Below are 25,760 nucleotides of genomic sequence, written 5' to 3' on the forward strand. Positions count from 1 at the left end.
GTATATCCTTTCGTAAATATGGAAACCAAAACTGCCTCACCAATACCTTTATATAACTGTAGCAAGACTTCCCTGCTTTTATACTCCATCCTCTTTGCAATAAAGGCCAAGATACCATTGGCCTTCCTGATCACTTGCTGTACTTGCATACTATCCTTTTGTGTTTCATGCCCAAGTACCCCCAGGTCCCGCTGTACTGCAGCATTTTGCAATCTTTCTCCATTTAAATAATAACTTGTTCTTGATTTTTTTCTGCGAAAGTGCGTAACCTCACACTTTCCAACATTATACTCCATCTGCCAAATATTTGCCCACTCACTTAGCCTGCCTATGTCCTTTTGCAGATTTTTTGTGCCCTCCTCACACATTGCTTTTCCTCCCATCTTTGTATTGTCAGCAAACTTGGCTACGTTACACTCAGTCCCTTCTTCCAAGTCGTTAGTATAGATTGTAAATAGTTCATGTCCCAGCACTGATCCCTGCGGCACCCCACTAGTTACTGGTTGCCAACCAGAGAATGAACCATTTATCCCGACTCTTGTTTTCTGTTAGTTAGCCAATCCTCTATCCATGAAGTTAGATAAACACGTGAGGGAGATAGAAGTCGAAGGATATGTTGATAGGGTGAGATGAAGGCTGGCCCGTGTGAAGCATAAACACCAGCATAGATCAGTTGGGCTGAATGGCCTGTTTCTGTGCTGTAAATACTATGTAAGATGGCTTAGTATAGACCCAGAGTCCTAGCCTAGTCAGAGTCCGGAGCAAAACGGATTGGGACTTCCTCCTCCAGGTCAGGCCCTGACTCCAGATTTATATATAGCATAACTTCAGTGTCAGTGCAAGGTGAAACCATTTGATGTATTGTAAAAGTCCCCAAAGTAAGCAGGTCAAGCAATAAATGTTAGACTTGTGTCTGCTATTATGTGCAGTTACTTACATCTACACCTACAGAACCAAATGACTTTCACTTGCACCGATACTTACTATCGAATAAATGGGGTGCAAAACAATTATTTGTCTAGCGAGCTGTGGTAAAATTGGTAGAATTATTTGATAGATTTTTATATGGTACGTTAACTCTATCATTCTGCAACTGTCTCTACTTTTTCACTAAAACTACAGTGCAGGAAAATTTAGCCCATGTCAATTTCGATTCATATTGCACCACAACTAAGTGCCTGCTAGTGACACTACAGAGAGCTGTTGGATCACGGTTTTGACTTTATCAAACCAAATATAGAACTACAGTACGAGCCATCATCATAGGCAGTCCCTCGGAATCGAGGAAGACTTGCTTCCACTCTTAAAATGAGTCCTTCGGTGGCTGAACAGTCCAATACGAGAGCTACAGTCCCAGTTACAGGTGGGACAGATAGTCGTTGAGGGAAGGGGAGGGTGGGACTGGTTTGGCGCACGCTCCTTCTGCTGCCTGCGCTTGATTTCTGCATGCTCTCGGCGATGAGACTCGAGGTGCTCAGCGCCCTCCCGGATGCACTTCCCCCATTTAGGGCGGTCTTTGGCCAGGGACTCCCAGGTGTCAGTGGGGATATTGCACTTTTTCAGGGAGGCTTTGAGGGTGTCCCTGTAACGTTTCCTCTGCCCACCTTTGGCTCATTTGCCGTGAATGAGTTCCGAGTAGAGCGCTTGCTTTAGGAGTCTCGTGTCTGGCATGCGAACGATGTGGTCTGCCCAGCGGAGCTGATGAAGTGTGGTTAGTGCTTCAATGCTGGGGATGTTGGCCTGGTCGAGGACACTAATGTTGGTGCATCTGTCCTCCCAGGGGATTTGTAAGAATATTGCGGAGGCATCGTTGGTGGTATTTCTCCAGTGATTTGAGGTGTCTACTGTATATGGTCCATGTCTCTGAGCTATACAGGAGGGTGGGTATTACTACGGCCCTGTAGACCATGAGCTTGGTGACAGTTTTGAGAGAATTATCTTCAAACACTCTTTTCCTCAGACGGCCGAATGCAGCACTGGCGCACTGGAGGCGATGTTGGATCTCGTCGTCAATGCCTGCTCTTGTTGATAGGAGGCCCCTGAGATAAGGGAAGTGGTCCACGTTGTCCAGGGCCACGCTGTGGATCTTGATGACTGGGGGGCAGTGCTGTGCAGCGAGGACAGGCTGGTGGAGGACCTTTGTCTTACGGATGTTTAGCGTAAGGTTCATGCTTTCGTACACCTCGGTAAATACATCAACTATGTCCTGGAGTTTAGTCTCTGTATGTGCACAGACACAGGCATCGTTCGTGTACTGTAGCTCGACAACTGAGGTTGGGGTGGTCCTGGACATGGCCTGGAGGCGGCAAAGGTTGAACAGCTTCTCACTGGTTCTGTAGTTTAGCTCCACTCCAGCGGGGTGCTTGTTGACTGTAAGGTGGAGCATGGCAGCGAGGAAGATTGAGAAGAGGGTTGGGGCGATGACGCAGCCCTGTTTGACCCCGGTCCGGACGTGGATTAAGTCTGTAATGGATCCGTTGGTAAGGATCACGGCCTGCGTGTCGTCGAGGAGCAGGCGGAGGATGGTGACTAACTTTTGGGACATCTGAAACTGAGGAGGACACTCCATAGACCCTCGCGGTTGACAGTGTCAAAGACCTTTGTACGGTCGAAGAAGGCCATGTATAAGGGCTGCATTTTTCCTGCAGCTGTCGCACTGCAAAAATCATGTCCGTTGTGCCCTGTAGGGGACGAAATCTGCATTGTAGACAGTACCAGCGATAGCCTGCTGGTGGCGCCACTACGCTTGTAACTGCATATCTTACATTTCCTTTCCAGTTGTTCAATCTATTTGATTTTTTTTAAGTTTGCAATTTGATGCCATTAAAATTCAGGCTGGCAATTAGTAGCTCGCAGATTTATCTGCCACAGAAAACAGGAAATGCTGAAAATGCTCAGCGGGTCAGGCAGTATCTGTGGAGAGAACAGACAAGTTAACATTTCATATATTGATCCTGGTTGATGAGAAGTCGTCCCCGAAACATTAACTTACCTGTTTCTCCACAGATGCTGTCTGACCTGCTGAGTGTTTTCAGCAGTTTCTGTTTTCCAGCAACTGCAGTGTTTAGCTTTTTAGCTTTATCGAGCACATGGGCTGGCACAGTAGCACTTTCTTTGTTAAAAGCATTGCAGGGTTCTGGACAGTTCAATACGCCCTCGGTGAATTCTCTCAAGCTCTCATCAGATCGCCGTCCCCAGATCTGTCAGGTTTCACACATTGGAACGAGACTAAAAATAGTATGACATCACCTTTACCCCCATGTAAAGAAATGCAGTTCCACCTATTTCAGTTCTCCTAGGAACTAAACCGCTGTGTTAGTTCTTAAAGAAGATTAAAAACGTGGTCTGTGCTTTGTTTGCTGATGTCAGCCGGTGACAATTAGGATGCCTCAATTGGCTCACCTCTGCACTGGGGAAGGAAATTGGCTGTCCACTGACTCCTGTGTGTGTGAATGGTGTTTGTGGACAGGATCGGGTTTGCCTGCTCTGGAACAGCCTGGCAACTCATCATCCAGCTTTACAATTTTTAATAAAAGCTACTTGAGTGAAGCAAAAGAAAGACTTGCATTTATATAGCACCTTTCACCACCACTGGAAGTCTCACAACACTTTACAGCCAAAGCTTTTGGAGTGTAGTCACTGTTGTAATGTGGGAAATGTGGCAGTTAATTTGTGCACAGCAAGCTCCCACAAACAGCAATGTGATAATGACCAGATAATCTGTTTTTGTTATGTTGATTAAGGAATATATATTGGCCAGGGCACCAGGGATAACTCCCCTGCTTTTCTTCAAAATAGTGCCATGGGATCTTTTACATTCACCTGAGAGAGCAGACGGGACCTCGGTTTAACGTCTCATCTGAAAGATGGCACCTCCGACAGTGCAACACTCCCTCAGCCCTGCACTGGAGTGTCAGCTGAGGTTTATGTGCTCAAGTCCCTGGAGAACCCACAACCTTCTGACTCAGAGTCGAGAGTTGCTACACACTGAGCCACTGCTGACACTGGAAAGATGCTGACTCCCTTGGAATTGTACCTTAGTAGGGGTCAGTTCCATCATAAGAGATGGGGAGAACATTGATGAGGGCATCTCCTACCTGGCTAAAAGTGCCTTTGCTGTTGTGCCGGGTGCAGGAAGTCCAGCCTAGCCTCGGTTACCGCCTCTAAACGGGGCACTACCGAATTTCGGCCCCACAGACTATAAAATTCAAGATGTAATGACGAATCGACATAGAACCTCAGTAAGACTACAGTCAGCTACTGTTTTGGACTACACATTATGGGAAAGGAATGGAGACAATAGAGAGGGTACAGTGCACATTCACCAAGATGCTGCCTGCAATGAGGAAATCTTATCTCTCTTTGGTAGTCCCTCGGAATCGAGAAAGACTTGCTTCCACGCTAAAAATGAGTTCTCATGTGACTAATGAGTCCTATGTGGGACCTACAGTCTCTGTCACAAGTGGGGCAGACAGGAGTTAAAGGAATGGGTGGTTGAGATGCCTGGGTTGTCACGCGCTCCTTCCGTTGTTTATGTTTGGTTTCAACTTGCACTCGGCGTAGAGACTCGAAGTGTTCAGCTCCTTCCACGAAACATAGAAACATAGAAAATAGGTGCCGGAGTAGGCCATTCAGCCCTTCGAGCCTGCACCGCCATTCAATGAGTTCATGGCTGAACATGCAACTTCAGTACCCCATTCCTGCCTTCTCGCCATACCCCTTGATTCCCCTAGCAGTAAGGACGACATCTAACTCCTTTTTGAATATATTTAGTGAATTGGCCTCAACAACTTTCTGTGGTAGAGAATTCCACAGGTTCACCACTCTCTGGGTGAAGAAGTTTCTCCTCATCTCGGTCCTAAATTGCTTACCCCTTATCCTTAGACTGTGCCCCCTGGTTCTGGACTTCCCCAACATTGGGAACATTCTTCCTGCATCTAACCTGTCTAAACCCGTCAGAATTTTAAACGTTTCTATTAGATTCCCTGTCATTCTTCTGAACTCTAGTGAATACAAGCCCAGTTGATCCGATCTTTCTTCATATGTCAGGCCCGCCATCCCGGGAATCAGTCTGGTGAACCTTCGCTGCACTCTCTCAATAGCAAGAATGTCCTTCCTCAAGTTAGGAGACCAAAACTGTACACAATACTCCAGGTGTGACCTCACCAAGGCCCTGTACAACTGTAGTAACACCTCCCTGCCCCTGTACTCAAATCCCCTCGCTATGAAGGCCAACATGCCATTTGCTTTCTTAACCGCCTGCTGTACCTGCATGCCAACCTTCAATGACTGATGTACCATGACACCCAGGTCTCGTTGCACCTTCACTTTTCCTAATCTGTCACCATTCAGATGTCTCTCTGTCTCCCTGTTTTTACCACCAAAGTGGATAACCTCACATTTATCCACATTATACTTCATCTGCCATGCATTTGCCCACTCACCTAACCTATCCAAGTCGCTCTGCAGCCTCACAGCATCCTCCTCGCAGCTCACACTGCCACCCAACTTAGTGTCATCCGCAAATTTGGAGATACTACATTTAATCCCCTCATCTAAATCATTAATGTACAATGTAAACAGCTGGAGCCCCAGCACAGAACCTTGCGGTACCCCACTAGTCACTGCCTGCCATTCTGAAAAGTACCCATTCACTTCTACTCTTTGCTTCCTGTCTGCCAACCAGTTCTCAATCCACGTCAGCACACTACCCCCAATCCCATGTGCTTTAACTTTGCACATTAATCTCTTGTGTGGGACCTTGTCGAAAGCCTTGTGAAAGTTCAAATATACCACATCAGCTGGTTCTTCCTTGTCCACTCTACTGGAAACATCCTCAAAAAATTCCAGAAGATTTGTCAAGCATGATTTCCTTTTCACAAATCCATGCTGACTTGGACCTATCATGTCACCTCTTACCAAATGCACTGCTATGACATCCTTAATAATTGATTCCATCATTTTACCCACTACCGATGTCAGGCTGACTGTCTATAATTCCCTGTTTTCTCTCCCTCCTTTTTTAAAAAGTGGGGTTACATTGGCTAACCTCCACTCCATAGGAACTGATCCAGAGTCTATGGAATGTTGGAAAATGACTGTCAATACATCCGCTATTTCCAAGGCCACCTCCTTAAGTACTCTGGGATGCAGACCATCAGGCCCTGGGGATTTATCGGCCTTCAATCCCATCAATTTCCCCAACACAATTTCCCGACTAAAGGATTTCCCTCAGTTCCTCCTTCTTACTCGACCCGCTGACTCCTTTTATATCCGGAAGGTTGTTTATGTCCTCCTTAGTGAATACCGAACCAAAGTACTTGTTCAATTGGTCTGCCATTTCTTTGTTCCCCGTTATGACTCCCCCTGATTCTGACTGCAGGGGACCTATGTTTGTCTTCATTAACCTTTTTCTCTTTACATATCAATAGAAGCTTTTGCAGTCCGTCTTAATGTTCCCTGCAAGCTTCCTCTCATATCTATTTTCCCTGCTGAGTTCTAAATTTCTCCCAGTCCCCGGGTTCATTGCTATTTCTGGCCAATTTGTATGCCACTTCCTTGGCTTTAATACTATCCCTGATTTCCCTTGATAGCCATGGTTGAGCCACCTTCCCTTTTTTTATTTTTACACCAGACAGGTGTACAATTGTTGTAGTTCATCCATGCGGTCTCTAAATGTCTGCCATTGCCCATCCACTGTCAACCCCTTAAGTATCATCCTAGCCAATTCATGCCTCATACCTTCAAAGTTACCCTTCTTTCAGTTCTGGACCATGGTCTCTGAATTAACTGTTTCATTCTCCATCCTAATGTAGAATTCCACCATATTATGATCACTCTTTCCCAAGGGGCCTCGCACAACGAGATTGCTAATTAGTCCTCTCTCATTACACAACACCCAGTCTAAGATGGCCTCCCCCCCTAGTTGGTTCCTCGACATATTGGTCTAGAAAACCATCCCTTATGCACTCCAGGAAATCCTCCTCCACCATATTGCTTCCAGTTTGGTTAGCCCAATCTATATGCATATTAAAGTCACCCATGATAACTACTGCACCTTTATTGCATGCACTCCTAATTTCCTGTTTGATGTCCTCCCCAACATCACTACGACTGTTTGGAGTTCTGTACACAACTCCCACTAACGTTTTTTGCCCTTTGGTGTGCTGCAGCTCTACCCATATAGATTCCACATCATCAAAGCTAATGTCCTTCCTAACTATTGCATGAATCTCCTCTTTAACCAGCAATGCTACCCCACTTCCTTTTCCTTTTATTCTATCCTTCCTGAATGTTGAACACCCTTGGATGTTGAGTTCCCAGCCCTCATCATCCTGGAGCCACGTCTCCGTAATCCCAATCACATCCTATCTGTTAACATCTATTTGCACAAGTTAATTCATCCACTTTATTATGGATACTCCTTGCATTAAGACACAAAGCCTTCAGGCTTGTTTTTTTAACACCCTTTGTCCTTTTAGAATTATGATTTAGTGTGGCCCTTTTTGTTTCCTGCCTTTGTTTACTCGGCCTTCCACTATTGCTTTTGATCTTTCTACCATCTGTTTCTGACTCCATATTACTTCCCCCTGTCTCGCTGCATAGGTTCCCATCCCCCTGCCATATTAGTTTAAACACTCCCGAACTGCATTAGCAAATGTTACCCCCAGGACATCAGTTCCTGTCCTGCCCAAGTGCAGACCGTCCCTTTTGTACAGGTCCCACTTCCCCCAGAACTGGTTCCAATGTCCCAGGAATTTGAATCGTTCCCTCTTGCACCACTGCTCAAGGCACGTATTTAATCTAACTATCCTGCTCCCTCTACTCTGATTAGCACATGGCACTGGTAGCAATCCAGAGATTACTACCTTTTGAGGTCCTACTTTTTAATTTAACTCCTAGCTCCCTAAATTCAGCTTGTAGGACCTCTTCCCGCTTCTTACCTATATCGTTGGTACCTACATGTACCACGACAACTGGCTGTTCACCCTCCCTCTCCAGAATGCTCTGCAGCTGCTCCGAGACATCCTTGATCCTTGCACCAGGGAGGCAACATACCATCCTGGAGTCTCGGTTGCGGCCGCAGAAACTCCTATATATTCCCCTTACAATAGAGTCCCCTATCACTATAGCTCTCCCACTCTTTTTCCCTCCCTTCTGTGCAGCAGAGCCACCCATGGTGCCATGAACCTGGCTGCTGGTGCCTTCCCCTGGTGAGTCATCTCCCCCAACAGTATCCAAAACGATATATCATGGATGTTTTTCCTCCACTTTGTGCAATCTTGGGCTAGGGATTAACAGGTGCTGGTGGGGATGTTGCACTTTTTCAAGGAGGCTTTGAGGGTGTCCTTGAGGGTGACCTGGGGCTCGCTTGCCATGTCGGAGCTCCACGTAGAGCGCTTGTGGGAGTCTCGTAGCAGGCATGCAGACGATGTGGCCCGCCCAACGGAGCTGATCGAGCGTGGTCAGTACTTCGATGCTGGGGATGTTGACCTGAGTGAGAACACTGACGTTGGTGTGCCTATCCTGCTAGTAGATTTGCAGGAGGCAGCGTTGGTGGTACTTCTCCAGTGTTTTGAGGAAATACAAATTTTATAGAGTTGTTTAAAATGGTGAAGGAATGGGACACGGTTAAGTTCGCCAACTTTGGCTGGCTGTATTCCTGGAGGATTCATCACATGGATTTCTGCCTCTCCATTTCGCCCAATCAAACAGCCTCTTTTTCCATCCAATACTTTTGTGACTAATGAACAAAAGTATTCAAAGAAACTGAAAAGGCGCCATTTTTTGAAATGTCCCTTTGATTTTTTCTCTCTCGAGTTGCTCGCAGCAAGTGTGCAGGAGATGAATCTTTAATTCCTGGAGACTCCAGGACATTCATGGACAGGGCGGATAGAAACACACTGCTTCTATTGCACGGGGTTGGGGGGTGTCATGGAACGATGGAGGCGTGCTATGAGATTTAGGACAGAGAGTGGGAGAAACTTTTCCACAGAAGTTGTGAGGCTGTGGCATGCACTAGCGGAGTTAGTGTTCAAAGCGGAGGCCATATCAACATTTAAGATGTTCGATAGGAAACTGGAGATAAAGGAATATGGGAACAGGGCAGACAGATGGGATTAGGAGTACTGGCCCGTTTCCGTGTTGTAATTTCTGTCTTCTGGCCGTGGCCTCGTCTCACCAAATGTCCACCTTCCGAGTGAGTGACTTAAGAATGTGCAAAAGACACTACTATCCACAAGGGGGTGCTATTGTTCACGTCCCCGGGTCAATGTGAATTAACTTCCTTAAAAGTAAAATACTCGAAGACTACTTATGGGGACGACTGCAGACTCAAATTTCTAACAGTATCTCTTGGCACAAATAAAATGGCAGGGTTCAAACTCTTGAACAATACCAGTGCTTCAAATCAGAAGTTGGGTGCAGTACTTTTATTTTTTTAATATAAATCTAGTGTAAGGTATCTCAGCTAATTATTAGCTGAAAGCAGAACCTTGTTCTATTTATACCTCACAGCGCTGCTTATTGCCAGTACTAATCAGTACCGATGGCTTGCAGTGAAACCAGTGGTTTCTTGTTAAACTTAATAACAGCCCTACTTTGATTGCCTCTAAATATTACTGGTAACATTTGACTGACCTCAGGTTCAACCACCGTTCTCGTGCTGCATCCGATGCCCACAGTATTGAATCTTGCAGGTCATTAAGCACTTACACCAAGCTGCAAAACTGATCCGGAGTTACATACATTGTAACACTTTGGACAGCAGGTGATTGGTTGTCCAAGCCTATCCTTCAGGACCACCCATCAGGTTCCTTATATGATTTTGGAACTAATAGCCCTGCATTGCCTTTCTTATTAGGCATTCTTCCAATCTTGTTTTGAAACCCTGTCCCTGCTTTCAGCTCAAGTAACCCCCACCCCCCCCAAACCCGGTAATCTGTTCCACAAATGTTACCACGCTCCTACCAAGAAGAAAGTTGGCTAAATTTGCTATTTTCTTTCAACACTGTGATCTTTATATTGTGTCCTCTCAACAACAACTTATATTGATACAGCACCTTTAACATAACAAAACGTCTCGAGGCGTTTCACAGGAACATTACCAAAAAATAACAACATTTGACACTGAGCCATATAAGGAGTTGTTAAGGCAGGTGACCAATAGCTTGGTCAGAGAGGTAGGTTTTAAGGAGCGTCTTAAAGGAGGAAAGAGAAGTGGAGATGGGTGAGCGGGGCTTAGTGCGAGTTAGCACACGGGAGCAGAGTTTTGGATGACCTCCAGTTTATGGAGGGTAGAACTATGGAGGCTGGCAGAAATACTTTCCATCATCAACATTTTTCATATCTTTGAAAATCTTTAAAGACCTCTATCAAGTCCCTTCCCCTATTTTCAGGAGTGTGAAGTCCCCAGGGTAGACAATCTGTCCTCAAGACTCAGCCCTCCAACTTCTGGGATCAGCATCATAGCCCTCCTTCCAATACTTCTCCAACCTCCCTACCCTGTAATGTGGAGACAAAACTGAATACAATACTCCGGCCGCAGCCTTTCCAGGCTAGATACAACTTCAACATCCCTGTCCGAGTCCTGTAAGTCACACCCTTAGTTATATATCCCCGATTTTATTTGCTTTCTTTCACTGGGGAAATGGTGTACATGGCTCAAAATGGCGGTTTATGTCATTTCTTTGAGGTTCCTAGCTGTCTCCTGGAATTTTGGGGTCGTTCTCTCCAAGAGATCTATCCAAAAGCAGAGTCTTAAGGTTCATGGGTCACCTAGCCTGTAGCTACCTACCCAGACAATGTATCTGGTGTGATCCTTTCTATCCAGCTGCTGTGACTGGTGACATCTGCTTCTGGATATGGGTCCAAGCACTGAAAAATATACTTGCTGCTTGCACGTGGAGGGAAAAGTATTTATTTACTCTCTTGGACACAAGTGTTACTGTACATCAACTAACAACCAGTTAGTGCTGACAAAACAGCTGAAAGTGACATCTTAAAAACAGCCAGCTTAAAAACTCCATCTGTGCTCTCTCACCATCTATTAAAGTTGAATCCTCATGCAAGCTAAACAGTGCCCCCCCCCCCTCACCCCTGTCCCCTCCCTAAACAAATACTGTGCTTAAAAGGGATTGATGTGATTTACCAGTCTGCAAGTTCAGTTTGGATATTAAGGGAATCAAAGGATACGGGGATCGGGCGGGAAAGTGGAGTTGAGGTTGAAGATCATGATCTTATTGAATGGCCTACTCCTGCTCCTAATTCTTATGTTTAAATTAACTCGGAAAACCCCTGACTCAATTTCCAGGCTTTCACTATTGATTGTAGGTAGGATGTGCCCACAAGTTGACTACTCAGTTCATTGGGGAACTAAAATGGGGTGAAATTAATCTGAGGATAGCACAAAACAGCGATAGTGCACCAATACCCCACCTGATTTTCTTTTCCATTGTGGAGCAGGCTCTCACCATTTTGCGGCCATAGTTCCAGTAGTAAATTAATAGAACTACCAGGCAACCAGACTATGAAACTTGTGAGGCTTCATAAAAACAAACTCCATATAGTTGGCACTCGAAAGCGCTTGACAAAACACTTGTTGTGCTAAAGCACCATGTGTTGAATGGAAACCTAGGAATACTGCAAAAACAAATCCTTCTACAATGCAATACTGTTCATGCTGTAATTAGCTAATACTACACAGGATTTCAGATGGTTTCAGCGCGCACAAAACAATCAGGCTATCAATGGAATTATAATGGCCGTTTCTGATTATTAGTATAAGTACTACCAAGTTCCTGTGTGATGGACGGGGGCTGTGGAAACCTGCCGAGAATTTTCTCACACTCGAGTGTTTTTCTCATTGACGAAGCCAATGTACTTTATGTATAGTCAATAATCAGCACATCAATCCACTCAAGTTATGTCATTTATTAAATTAGAAACTTCATAGTCACTACTGGATTAGATAGCTATATTACAAATTTGTTTCTTTTCTGAATGAGAGGTTGAGTTCATCTGACGGGGACCAGCAATTCTCCCGATACTTTGCCCAACTCACCCGATGTCCACATAAACACAAGGTCACTAGAGAATGATCAGTGATTGTAGCCCTGGCTGATTTCCCCCATCACAGGAGTACTGAGGTGCTGCCCCTATGATCAGCTAACTCACAATAGACCTGGAATCAAACCTGAGGCTTTTTGCTACATATGGCTCAGGCGGCCATAGAGTTTCCTTGCTCCAGAACCTCGATACTGCTGTTTTATGAATTGTGGACATTCTACGTTGAATCCTAATGCATGGGTGTCCAACGCTCAGCCCATGGGCCAAATCGAGACCATAAATCCGTAAATGTGTCCTTTTCATTTTTCCACACAAACTTACTTGAACTGAAGTTCAACTTCAGCTCTTTAAACTTCCCAGGCTTGGAGGATTGAAAAAGACTGCTTGCTGTCTGATTGGTAGATTCAGGTCAATCAGGGAGCAGCCTTTTTGCCCCATTCAGGAGTCAACCTTTCCCATTCTTTCCGGGTCGGGAATTTTAAAGTGCTGAGGCTGAAGATTAGAAGTTGTCAAGCCTTGGGGGGGGGGGCGGGGACTTGAATTATATTTGTATGGGAGGGGATGGATCTTTTGTGTATAGGAGGTTAGATATTTCTGCAAAACAATCGGTAGTCAATTCATTGGTTGCAACACTTGTATCTGATTCCAGCTCCAAAGGGATTGACAACCTTACCCTAATGCGAGGGGCAGAGGCAAGAGAAGGGTTGTCACAGACTACCAATCATGGATGTTTTAACTATGGAGTTAGTGACTAAGTAACATAAATGGCCAGCTTGGGTCAAAGTATCAAATGAGATGATATGTTGTGACCTGTAACTGGTGGTCATTTTACAAAGGGTCAGTGTAAAATGAATGTGTCCACATGACTGCACATTGGTTACTATAGTGCTGCAGACACCAAGGTATTTTATTAGATAGGAAAATAATAGAGGTTTAATAGTTACGCTAAAACAATAATTAGGAACATAGGAATTGCTAGACAAAAGAAGACCAAGGTCCATCCAGTCCGCCTTCTCCCATCCTGGGAGTCACATGATACAACGATAATGGAGTTGTTAACTAATCACAGCAATCTATCGCTGTCAATGAATCTACAACAGACCCAGACATGAGGCGAGGAAAACCCCAGTGGTGGAGAGCTCTGGGAACCACAGGCCCAAAGTCACCTGTTCCTCCCAAGCACACTACATTCACCACATGTCATGTCTCAAATTACTCATGCATTGTGTCCCAAAATATTGGAGTAGGGCATCTCGAAACGTATGCTGTTAGACTTTCAGCTCAAATATAATTTGCACCTTAACTTGCTGGAAGTGCAAACTGATAATTGCGCGGCGAGAGTAACGAGCCATCTGGAACCTTCATGAATGACGGAATCAACAGTGTATCTCTTTAACCAATGAGATTTAAGGATTGAGAAAGAAACAGAGGAAGGACTGAGAAGGAGGGTGAATTAGAGTCAAATCAGATACAGAAAGAGAAATAAAAAGAGGGAATGAAAGATTGGATTAAGAGAGAGCGCAAAATAAAAAAAGACCAAGTAAAAGTAAGAAAAAAGACTCAAATTTGAAATGTTTTAAATGTTTAAGAAGGGAATGAGACTCGAGCAGTTTAAATTGTTCCCTTTCTGGGCAAGAGAGGTTGACAGGCATTGCATTAACAATTATCACGTCGTTAAAGGAGTTACTTGCATTGTAATCCTTACCAACGGATCCATCACAGACCCAATCCACATCCTGCGTCATCGCCCCAACCCTCTTCTCAATCTTTCTCGCTGCCATGCTCCACCTCACAGTCGACAAGCTCCCCGCTGGAGTGGAACTAAACTACAGAACCAGTGGGAAGCTGTTCAACCTTCGCCATCTCCAGGCCAGGTCCAAGACCACCCCAACCTCTGTCGTCAAGCTACAGTACGCGGACGACGCCTGCTTCTGTGCACATACAGAGGCTGAACTCCAGGACATAGTCGACGTATTTACTGTGGCGTGCGAAAGCATGAGCCTTACGCTAAACATCAGCAAGACAAAGGTCCTTCTCCAGCCTGTCCTCACCGCACAAAACTGTCCCCCAGTCATCAAGATCCACGGTGCGGCTCTGGACAACATGGATCACTTCCCATACCTCGGGAGCCTCCTATCAATAAGAGCAGGCATCGACAACGAGATCCAAGACCGCCTCCAGTGCGCCAGTGCAACCTTCGGCCGTGTGAGGAAAAGTGTTTGAAGACCAGGCCCTGAAATCTGCTACCAAGCTCATGGTCTACAGGGCTGTAGTAATATCTGCCCTCCTGTATGGCTCAGAAACATGGACTATGTACAGTAGATGTTATATATGTAAACCTGTAAATACCTTGTTTAACCATCAGAGGGCTCATTCCCTGGAGTCCCAAGGGATCCCACAATCCCTTGGGAGCACCTGTACATCAGGAGGTTTTACAGGCTGGAGAGGCTCTCTGGAGACCTGTAATAAAGGACTACGGTATCAGTATCTGGTCAGGTTCTTTATTCAAGACATAACAACTGGCGATGAGATACAGATGACGAACCCCACCGCAACAGTGCAGAGAACAGTGGGCATCCTGGAGAAATTTTCGGAGGGAGATGATTGGGAAACCTTTGTGGAGCGACTCGACCAATAACTCGTGGTCAACGAGCTGGAAGGAGAAGCGAATGTTGCCAAACGAAGGGTGATCCTCCTCACCGTCTGCGGGGCACCAACGTATGGTCTCATGAAAAATCTGCTCACTCCAGCAAAACCCACAGACAAGTCGTACGATGAGTTGTGCATACTGGTCTGGGAGCATCTAAACCCAAAGGAAAGCGTTCTGATGGCGAGGTATCGGTTCTACACTTACAAGAGGTCTGAAGGCCAGAAAGTTGCGAGCTATGTTGCCGAGCTGGAGGAATCATTGAAGGGCCTCACCTGCATCAACACGCACAAAGGTCTCTTCATCTACAATGATGCCCGTTTGGGATTCGATCGGCCGCTGCGATATTCCAGAGGAACATGGAAAGTTTACTGAAGTCAGTCCCGTGCACAGTGGTCTTCCAGGATAACATCTTGGTTACAGGTTGGGACACCGTCGAGCACCTGCAGAACCTGGAGGAGGTTCTTAGTCGGCTTAATCATGTGGGACACAGGCTAAAACTCTTGAAGTGCATTTTCCTGGCACCTGAAGTGGAGTACCTGGGGAGAAGAATCGCGACGGATGGCATCAGGCCCACCGATTTGAAGACGGAGGCAATCAAGAACTCACCAAGACCACACAACGTGACACAGCTGCGGTCGTTTCAAGGACTCCTGAACCACTTTGGTAACTTCTTACCGGGTCTTAGCACACTGTTAGAATCACTGCTCTCTATTGCATAAAGGAGATGAATGGGTATGGGATAAAAGCCAAGAAAATGCATTTGAGAAAGCTAGGAAATTGTTTTGCTCAAAACAAATTGCTTGTGTTGTATGATCCATGTAAGCGTTTGGTACTAGCATGTCATGCGTCGTCATACGGGATCAGGTGTGTATTGCAACAATCTAATGAATCTGGGAAATTGCAACCGGTTGCTTATGCATCCAGAAGTCTGTCTAAGGCTGAGAGGGCTTACAGCATGATTGAAAAAGAAGCTTTAGCGTGTGTTTATGGGATAAAGAAAATGCATCAATATCTGTTTGGGCTCAAATTTGAATTGGAAACCGACCATAAGCCACTTATATCCCTCTTTTCTGAAAGTAAGGGGATAAATACGAATGCATCGGCCTGCATCCAGAGATGGGCGCTCACGTTGTCCGCATACAACTACGCCATCCGCCACAGGCCAGGCACAGAAAACTGTGCCGATGCTCTCAGCAGGCTGCCATTGCCCACCACAGGGGTGGAGATGACACAGCCTGCAGATTTAGTTATGGTAATGGAAGCATTCGAGTGTGAGCAATCACCTGTTACCGCCTGACAGATTAGAACCTGGATGAGCCAGGACCCCTTACTGTCCTTAGTAAAAAACTGTGTGCTCCACAGTAGTTGGTCTAGTGTCCCGTTAGAGATGCAGGAAGAAATAAAGCCGTACCAGCGGCACAGAGATGACATGTCCATACAGGCAGACTGCCTCCTATGGGGTAATCGGGTAGTGGTGCCAAAAAAGGGCAGGGACACTTTCATTAGTGACCTCCACAGCACCCACCCAGGCATTATAATGATGAAAGCGATAGTCAGATCCCATGTGTGGTGGCCCGGTATCGATGCAGACTTAGAGTTCTGCGTGCACAAATGTAACACATGTTCACAGTTAATCAATGCACCCAGGGAGGCGCCACTAAGTTTATGGTCCTGGCCCTCCAAACCGTGAATCAGGGTCCATGTCGACTATGCAGGCCCATTCTTGGGAAAAATGTTCCTTGTGGTTGTAGATGCGTACTCCAAATGGATTGAATATGAGATAATGCCGGCAAGCACGTCCGCTACCACCATTGAACGCCTGTGGGCCATGTTTGCCACGCACGGCCTACCTGATATTCTTGTGAGTGACAATGGGCTGTGCTTCACCAGTGCCGAGTTCAAAGAGTTCATGACCCACAATGGGAGCAAACATGTCTCATCTGCCCCGTTTAAACCAGCGTCCAATGGTCAGGCAGAGCGAGCAGTGCATACAATCAAGCAGAGCTTGAAGAGGGTAACTGAAGGCTCACTGCAGACTCGCCTATCCTGAGTCCTGCTTAGTTACTGCACAAGACCCCACTCGCTTACTGGGGTCCCTCCTGCTGAACTGCTCATGAAAAGGGCGCTGAAGACAAGGCTCTTGTTCGTACACCCTGATCTACACGAACAGGTAGAGAGCAGGCGGCTTCAACAGAATACGTATCATGATCGCACAAATGTGTCACGTGAAATCGAGATTAATGATCCTGTATTTGTGTTGAACTATGGACAAGGTCCCAAGTGGCTTCCCGGCACTGTCGTGGCCAAAGAGGTGAGTAGGGTGTTTCTGGTCAAACTTTCAAATGGACTCACCTGCAGAAAACATTTGGACCAAACCAAACTCTGATTCGCGGACTATCCAGAACAACCCACAATAAATCCTCCGACACACATACAAGTGGCAACCGATCCAGCAGTTGACTACGAAGTAGAACCCTACAGCCTCCCAGCAGGACTCACCACCCCCAGCAGCCCAGCAAGGCCAGCTGCGCAGCAGCCCAGCGAAGGCCCAACAAATGAGTCACCAAAACCAGCATTTGCACCGAGAAGATCAACCAGGGAAAGGAAGGCCCCAGATCGACTCACATTGTAAATAGTTATACTATTGACTTTGGGGGGGAGGGGGGGGAGGGTGTTATATATGTAAACCTGTAAATACCTTGTTTAACCACCGGAGGGCTCATCCCCTGGAGTCCCAAGGGATCCACAATCCCTTGGAAGCACATGTACATAAGGAGGCCTCAAACACTGGAGAGGCACTCTGGAGACCTGTAATAAAGGACTACGGTCACACATTACTTTAAGCTTACAGTATCTGGTCAGATTCTTTATTTAAGACATAACAGTAGACACCTCAAGTCGCTGGAGTAATATCACCAACGATGTCTCCGCAAGATTCTACAAATCCCCTGGGAGGACAGACGCACAAACATTAGCGTCCTCGATCAGCTCAACATCCCCACCATTGAAGCACTGACCACACTTGATCAGCTCCGCTGGGCAGGCCACATCATTCGCATGCCAGACACGAGACTCCCAAAGCAAGTGCTCTACTCGGAACTCCTTCATGGCAAACAAGCCAAAGGTGGACAGCGGAAACGTTACAAAGCCTCCCTGATAAAGTGCAACATCCCCACTGACACCTGGGAGTCCCTGGCCAAAGATCGCCCTAAGTGGAGGAAGTGCATCCGGGAGGGCGCTGAGCACCTCGAGTCTCGTTGCCGAGAACATGCAGAAATCAAGCGCAGGCTGCGGAAAGAGCGTGCGCCAAACCTGACCCCCCCCCCTCCATTACCCTCAACGACTATCTGTCCCACTTGTGACAGAGACTGGTTCTCGTAAGAACTTATGTTAAGAGTGGAAGTAAGTCTTCCTCGTTTCCGAGGGACTGCCTATGATGATAATGACTTGCATTGTTAATTATGAGCCCTAACGTTCTGCGATAAGTTTAATGGGCAATCAATGTGCAAATCCAGCAAGTTCTTAAAAATAAAGGGGATGCTAAGGGCAAGGTGCCGTTTGTGCGGGGCAAATGGTGGAGCAGCGTTCAGCCAGCAAGTTCTGGAAATTCGCAACTCGCGGCGCAAGACTTCATCCCCTGAGGATGCTGGTCTCATGCAGATTAATTACGCTATGCATCATGAACTCAGGAAGATTTGACCCATTATTTTCTGAAAGAAATTGATCTAATTAGCATTTGAATGAATCAGTAACTACTTCCTGGAGATCCTGCTCCACAGATGTCCACTTGCTCACTGAACTGTTGTTTCCACAGGTTAGTTTTGAATTTACCCTCCAAGGTGAAACAGCTTGTCATGGCCTACATTATCTAGATCCTTCATAATCCTAAAAGCAGCAATTGTATCGCCTGAATCTCCTCTTTTCCAGTGTAAACATGTCCAATTTACATATTGGCTTCTCATAATCCATTCCCTCCATCCCCTCGATCATTTCTTCTGTATCTATTCAATAGATTATTTAGTCATTGCTGCTGAGCATTTTGGCGATAGTTCCAATTTATTATTGATCAGGACCTCCAGATCTTTCATTTTCCACATTTTCTTTCCACAGGTTACAAGGTCATAAACAAAGCAAACCAAGCACTGGGGTTTATTTCTAGAGCTATAGAATTGAAAAGCAGGGAAGTTATGCTAAAGCTATGTGGAACCTTGGTCAGACCACACTGAGCATACAACTCTGATTGCCATATTGTAAAAAGGATATAGAGGCACTGAAGAGGGTGCAGAGAAGATTTACAAGGATGATACCAGAAATGCAAGGGTGTATCTATCAGGGAAGATAGATACTGGGTCTCTTTCCTCTTGAAAAAAGAAGGCTGAGGGGTGTCCTAATAGAGGTCCTTAAAATTATGAAAGGTTTTGATTGAGTGGATACAGTGTGAATGTTTCCACTTGTGGGGAAAAGCATAACTGGAGGCCATCAATATAAGATAGTCACCAAGAAATCCAATAAGGAATGCAGAAGAAACTTATTTAACCAAAGAGTGGTGAGAATGTGAAACTCACTACCACAGGGAGTGGTTGAAGCGAATAGTATAGATGCATTTAAGAGGAGGTTAGACAAGCTTATGTGGGAGAAGGGAAACATAGAAACATAGAAACATAGAAAATAGGTGCAGGAGTAGGCCATTCGGCCCTTCTAGCCTGCACCGCCATTCAATGAGTTCATGGCTGAACATGCAACTTCAGTACCCCCTAGATTTAGATGAGGAAAGACGGGAGGAGGCTCGAGTGGAGCATAAACACCGGCATAGACTGATTGAGCCGAATGGCCTGTTTCTGTGCGGGATATCCTATGTAATCATATGTAAAGTAATATTCTCTTCCTGGATTTGTGGTTCCCATGTGAAGCATTTTGTATTTCTCTGCATTGAATTTCACCTGCCACCTGCCCAATTCCCCAAGTATTCAAATCCTCCTGCAGCCCATCCTGTTCAGTTTTTTGAGTCTACCAGCTTCATTAGCTTTGTATCATCTGCAGATTTAGCCATTGTTTTTGGGACTCTTATCACCTATTTTTACTTTGTACAATTTTGTTCTTCATTTGGAAGAATGTGCAGAGACCCTATAACTAAGCAGTTGTGTATGTGTGTGAATTTCCACTGACTCCGGTGCAGCCTTTCTTCCTTATTAATGAGGCATGATCTTTTTATGAAGTAAAATCCTGTGTTTATTTTCATTTAAAGATGTCTCCACACACATTGGCCTGCATTTCTGCATCTATATGGGACCGTCCATACTCTCGAGAACAAGCTGCATTTCCAATGGTAAGTCGATCTCTAATCTTAACAAAAAGTTAAGGGCCATTATATTAGTGTTAGGTTGGATCTGGGTATAGTGCACGAGGTTGTTTCAACGCAGCGGTAGCCTATTTCCACAAAGTGAGCATAGCACATTATCTGGCTCTTCCCTTTTTGTTATCCATTTTTAACCAACTCTTGACTTCAGTAATCATCCACATGACTGATTTAATGTGTGTTGCCTCTCTCTGTCCATTATTTTCTCAAACTTTAATTTTGTTGAAATTTGAAGAGCAGAGAAAACTCCACCAGTAAAAGAAATTGGCAGTGGCGGAATTTTCCGGTAAAAATACGGGTGAGTTTGGAGCGTGTGGGGCAGTTAAATTGTTAAAAATGGGATTCCAGACCTGATCCCGCCCACTTCTGAGATCGGGATGACCAACCCGCTCCCAGGGGATGGAATATCAATTTAAATGTTATAATGACGCAGGAAACCTAATTTTCAAACTCCATTTTGAATTTAACTGCATGTGGACAGGCTTCACACAATTCGTGAAACCCAGCAGTTAAATCGAGGCAGGGACTGGTGGATTCAGGAAGTAAGTGGCTTTACACCGACCAACTGGATCCAGGGTCCCCACTGAACACCACCCCCCCCACGAGGCCTCCGATCCCCACCATGAGATCTCAACCCGCCCCTCCCCATCACACCACCCGATGATCGATGATACTGAGGCCAGCCACAACCATCCGGTGGCTGGCCCCGATCCTCTCTTTCCACCCGGGCCGATCCTCCAGCTAACGCCCACCCACCCTGGCCAACACCTGCCTGCCGATCCCTGGCCGACTCCGTGATCTTTAACTGACTCCCCTGTATTCCCCAACCGATCCCTCTCAACCTAGCTGGCTGCGGACGGGAAACCGAGGCCTCGCATGCAACTCGGGCCCTGCCGTTAAAGTCGGCAGGCCTGCGGGAAACCCAGCCTCCCTGCCTGCATCGGAGGCCCGCCGTTCCCAACCCGCTTCCCTGCAGAAAATTCCAACCCATGTTTCCGTTTTTTGAACACAAACTTGTCATTGCAATGTTTCTCAGATTTTTTAACCTGCCTTCTCAAACATTTTATTCCTCTTAAAACTGTGCTTGCTTGGATTGTGCGTGTCCTGTTAGCGCAATGTTTAGAAATGGCGTAGCAGTTCAGGAACTTGTCACTTGTTGGAATTCTCACTAACTCTGCCAAGTAGGTTCCTGCGATTATGTATGCCCATGTGTCTAAACATTCTTGGCTGACTGAATGACTGATTTCAGCAGATTGCAGTTATGAAAGCCCATTTCAGGCTGTTGTAAGGATCTTGAGTTAAATCATTTGCAACAATTTCTAGCTCTAGCGATGATTATCTGATAACAATGAGATATCTGTGTTCCTCAAATTCTGCCCTCTTGAGCATCCCTGATTATAATCACTCAACCATCGGTGGCCGTGCCTTCAGCTCTCTGGGCCCCAAGCTCTGGAACGCCCTCCCTAAACCTCTCCACCTCCCTCCCTCTCTTTCCTCCTTTAAGAAGCTCCTTAAAATCTACCTCTTTCACCAAGCTTTTGGTCACTGCCATAATTTCTTTTGTGGCTCAGTGTCAATTTTTTTTGGTCTTATAACATTCCTTGGGACATTTTACTATGTTAAGGGTGCTATATAAATACAAGTTGTTGTTGATTAATTTTAGTATATAACATGCAGTGGCAGTATAGTAGAGCATTAGATAGTCCTGCCTCTAACTTCTATGATCATAAGAACATAAGAATTAGGAACAGGAGTAGGCCATCTAGCCCCTCGAGCCTGCTCCGCCATTCAATAAGATCATGGCTGATCTGGTCGTGGACTCAGCTCCACTTACCCGCCCTCTCCCCGTAACCCTTAATTCCCTTATTGCTTAAAAATCTATCTGTCTTTGACTTGAAAACATTCAATGAGCTAGCCTCAGCTGCTTCCTTGGGCAGAGAATTCCACATATTCACAACCCTCTGGGAGAAGAAATTCCTTCTCGACTCGGTTTTAAATTGGCTCCTCCGTATTTTGAGGCTGTGCCCCCTAGTTCTAGTCTCCCCGACCAGTGGAAACAACCTCTCTGCCTCTATCTTGTCTATCCCTTTCATGATTTTAAATAAGATCACCCCTCATCCTTCTGAACGCCAAGGAGTAAAGACCCAGTCTACTCAATCTATCATCATAAGGTAACCCCCTCATTTCTCGAATCAGCCTAGTGAATCGTCTCTGTACCCCTTCCAAAGCTAGTATATCCTTCCTTAAGTAAGGTGACCAAAACTGCACGCAGTACTCCAGGTGCGGCCTTACCAATACCTTATACAGTTGCAGCAACACCTCCCTGCTTTTGTACTCCATCCCTTTTGCAATGAAAGCCAATATTCCATTTGCCTTCCTGATTACCTGCTGCACCTGCAAACTAACCTTTTGGGATTCATGCACAAGGACCCCCAGGTCCCTCTGCACCACAGCATGTTGTAATTTCTCCCCATTCAAATAATATTCCCTTTTACTGTTTTTTTTCCCAAGGTGGATGACCTCACACTTTCCGACATTGTATTCCATCTGCCAAACCTTAGCCCATTCGCTTAACCTATCCAAATCTCCTTGTAGCCTCTCTGAGTCCTCTACACAACCCGCTTTCCCACTAATCTTAGTGTCATCTGCAAATTTTGTTGCACTACACTCTGTCCCCTCCTCTAAGTCATCTATGTATATTGTAAACAGTTGTGGTCCCAGCACTGATCCCTGTGGCACACCACTAACCACTGATTTCCAACCGGAAAAGGACACATTTATCCCGACTCTCTGCTTTCTGTTCGCCAGCCAATTCTCTATCCATGCTAATACATTTCCTCTGACTCCGCGTACCTTTATCTTCTGCAGTAACCTTTTGTGTGGCACCTTATCGAATGCCTTTTGGAAATCTAAATACACCACACCCATCGGTACACCTCTAACCACCATGCTCGTTATATCCTCAAAGAATTCCAGTAAGTTAGTTAAACATGATTTCCCCTTCATGAATCCATGCTGCATCTGCTTGATTGCACTATTCATATCCAGATGTCCCACTATTTCTTCCTTAATGATAGTTTCAAGCATTTTCCCCACTACAGATGTTAAACTAACCGGCCTATAGTTACCTGCCTTTTGCCTGCCCCCTTTTTTAAACAGAGGCGTTACATTAGCTGCTTTCCAATCCGCTGGTACCTCCCCAGAGTCCAGAGAATTTTGGTAGATTATAACAAATGCATCTGCTATAACTTCCGCCATCTCTTTTAATACCCTGGGATGCATTTCATCAGGACCAGGGGACTTGTCTACCTTCAATCCCATTAGTCTGTCCAGCACTACCTCCCTAGTGATAGTGATCATCTCAAGGTCCTCCCTTCCCACATTCCTATGATCAGCAATTTTTGGCATGGTTTTTGTGTCTTCCACTGTGAAGACGGAAGCAAAATAATTGTTTAAGGTCTCAGTCATTTCCACATTTCCCATTATTAAATCCCCCTTTTCATCTTCTAAGGGATTTAGTTTAGGGTTTAGGGTCCAGTTTTTCCGACACTTTAAACAACTTTAAAAGCAGAGGGATAAAACGTGGTTTATATGTGTGACTCGTCTATATTTTTCACTTGTGGGCACTTTACATTTGTGGGTTTTAATCACCAAGTATTTAGTAAAAGTGGTAATTGTCTGAATTTCTGAACAGAAAAATATTTGTCACTGAGGTCATTCATTAAGAGGTAATCTCAATGTAACATGTATAATTCTTATGGGGCTGACAGGGTCAATGCTGGGAGGATGTTTCCCCTGGCTGGAGAGTCTGGAACTAGGGGTCACAGCCTCAGAATAAGGGGTCAGCCATTTAAGACTGAGATGAGGAGAAATTTCTTTACTCAAAGGGTTGTGAATCTTTGTAATTCTCTACTTATGGATGCTCAGTTGTTGAGTATATTCAAGACAGAGATCGATAGATTTTTGGATATTAAGGGAATCAAGGGACATGGGGATAGTGCAGGAAAGTGGAGTTGAAGTTGAAGATCAGCATTGATCTTTCTGAATGGCGGAGCAGGCTCGAGGGACCGAATGGCTTGCTCCTGCTCCTATATGTTCTTAGGTCATATTGAACCAGGAATATCTGATCATTAATCTCTTAAGTCTTGAACTATTGAGATGTTTGTATCTGTACGTATATTTATATAAAATGGGTGCTTTTTTTCAGCAATTTGTGAAACCAGAAACCAAATTTTGGCCTACAATTGCTCGAATTGATGACCTCTACGGAGATCAGCACTTAGTCTGTTCCTGCCCGCCTATGGAAGCTTATGAGTCACCCTTCACAGAACAAAAAAGAGCTTCATCGTAAGACTTCAACGTAGGTTGATTTTTGCGGGTTTTGGGTTAGGCAGATAATTACTGTCAACAAAGCTCTTCTACGTGATTTTTTTTTTTTGTTTTGTTTTCAAAATCAAGATCTGGCAAGTCAGATATCTCAATTTGTAATTGAACAGCTGCTAACGGTTTTTAAAGGATAGATGCTATGTCTAAGCCACACTTCAATTGATGGTATTCAGTGCCTCAAAATTAAGCAGCATTGAGTTACATAAGTGGCCTTGATCCTGTGCACTTTTTTCTAGACTTGAGTTGAGAACTGCTGGATGCAGGTGTGATTGAACTGTAATGTATTGCGTTTGCTGTAGTGCTGTTGGACAAGCAGCAGATTATCAGATCATATACATCTGTGGCCCAGTGACAAAGTGGTCCTAGGAGGTAGTATTTTTAATGTTTACTTCTGATGTTCTTGTGTGTAATTATCAATGCTTCTATAACTGTAAACTGTAACCAGCATCTCCTGGTTCATAGACATTTAAAAACAATGTAAATTTTAACTGTCTTATCATTCCAATAAAAATTCTTGAACTGGTTTTCATATTTTTTTTCACTTGGTTTTGTTACGAAGACCATCAGTACTTTTTATGTCCTATTCATTCAAGTTCTACACGGATAGTTTCCAAGCATTTCGAATGTACTTTTCCTGAAAGATTTTACAGGATGATTTTCCAGTTGCCATGGCTGGTAGAACAGGTAATTGGACAGCGATCCCTCGCTGGATCACCAATGAGTTCTGCACAAAAAATACAGGCACTTCATTTTAATATTAAACTCAATACTAACAAAGGTAGCAATCCATATAGAAGGAATTACCTGATTTTCCTGTGTTCACGTTTGTCACCATAAAAAATGGGCTGAAAGAATTAAGTAGTTCAAGGGAGACCAGCTTACTCGGAGCACATATGAAAGTGGACTCTAAAATTAGATTCATGGAATCTTGACTGTTTAATTTTGGGAGCTTTTTTTTTATCCCTTGGAGCAAGATCTAATCATTGCCAAAAAATCAAAATTATTGATATGGGGATTTCCTCTTTCTGTGTTGGAGAAAGATGAGGATCAAAAGAGAGATATGAAATAGGTTCAATTGCACCAAACGCAGACTGCCCACATCCACACTGCCGTGGCTATGGAGTTGCGTGTTTTGAGCTACCCAGGAATATCCGACATATCCCTCTGCTCAAGCAGAGCCTGCAAAGGGGCAGACATTTTGCGTGTCAGACCTGAGCTGCCGACAAGCTTGCATCACTTGGATGGCTTTGCCAATGGCAGTCAGGGTCATCGCAGCTCTGGTGTGCCCCGGCCTAATTCCCA

The 25,760-nt window shown here is 45.1% G+C and overlaps 1 protein-coding gene across 3 annotated transcripts in view; it reads left to right on the forward strand.

The window, feature by feature from the left end:
• Nucleotides 1–24,987, forward strand: part of gldc (glycine dehydrogenase (decarboxylating)) — a 210,993-nt gene extending 186,006 nt beyond the window's left edge. For all 3 annotated transcript variants that reach the window (XM_070888438.1, XM_070888437.1, XM_070888439.1), the window contains 2 exons: nt 19,962–20,042; nt 24,280–24,987. In XM_070888438.1, coding sequence (XP_070744539.1) covers nt 19,962–20,042; nt 24,280–24,423 — 225 coding nt within the window. In that variant the 3' untranslated portion in view covers nt 24,424–24,987. The remainder of the gene's footprint in view (nt 1–19,961; nt 20,043–24,279) is intronic.
• Nucleotides 24,988–25,760: the final 773 nt, after the last annotated feature.

The sequence above is a fragment of the Pristiophorus japonicus genome, chromosome 1 (assembly GCF_044704955.1).
Source record: "Pristiophorus japonicus isolate sPriJap1 chromosome 1, sPriJap1.hap1, whole genome shotgun sequence".
Classification (NCBI taxonomy): domain Eukaryota; kingdom Metazoa; phylum Chordata; class Chondrichthyes; family Pristiophoridae; genus Pristiophorus; species Pristiophorus japonicus.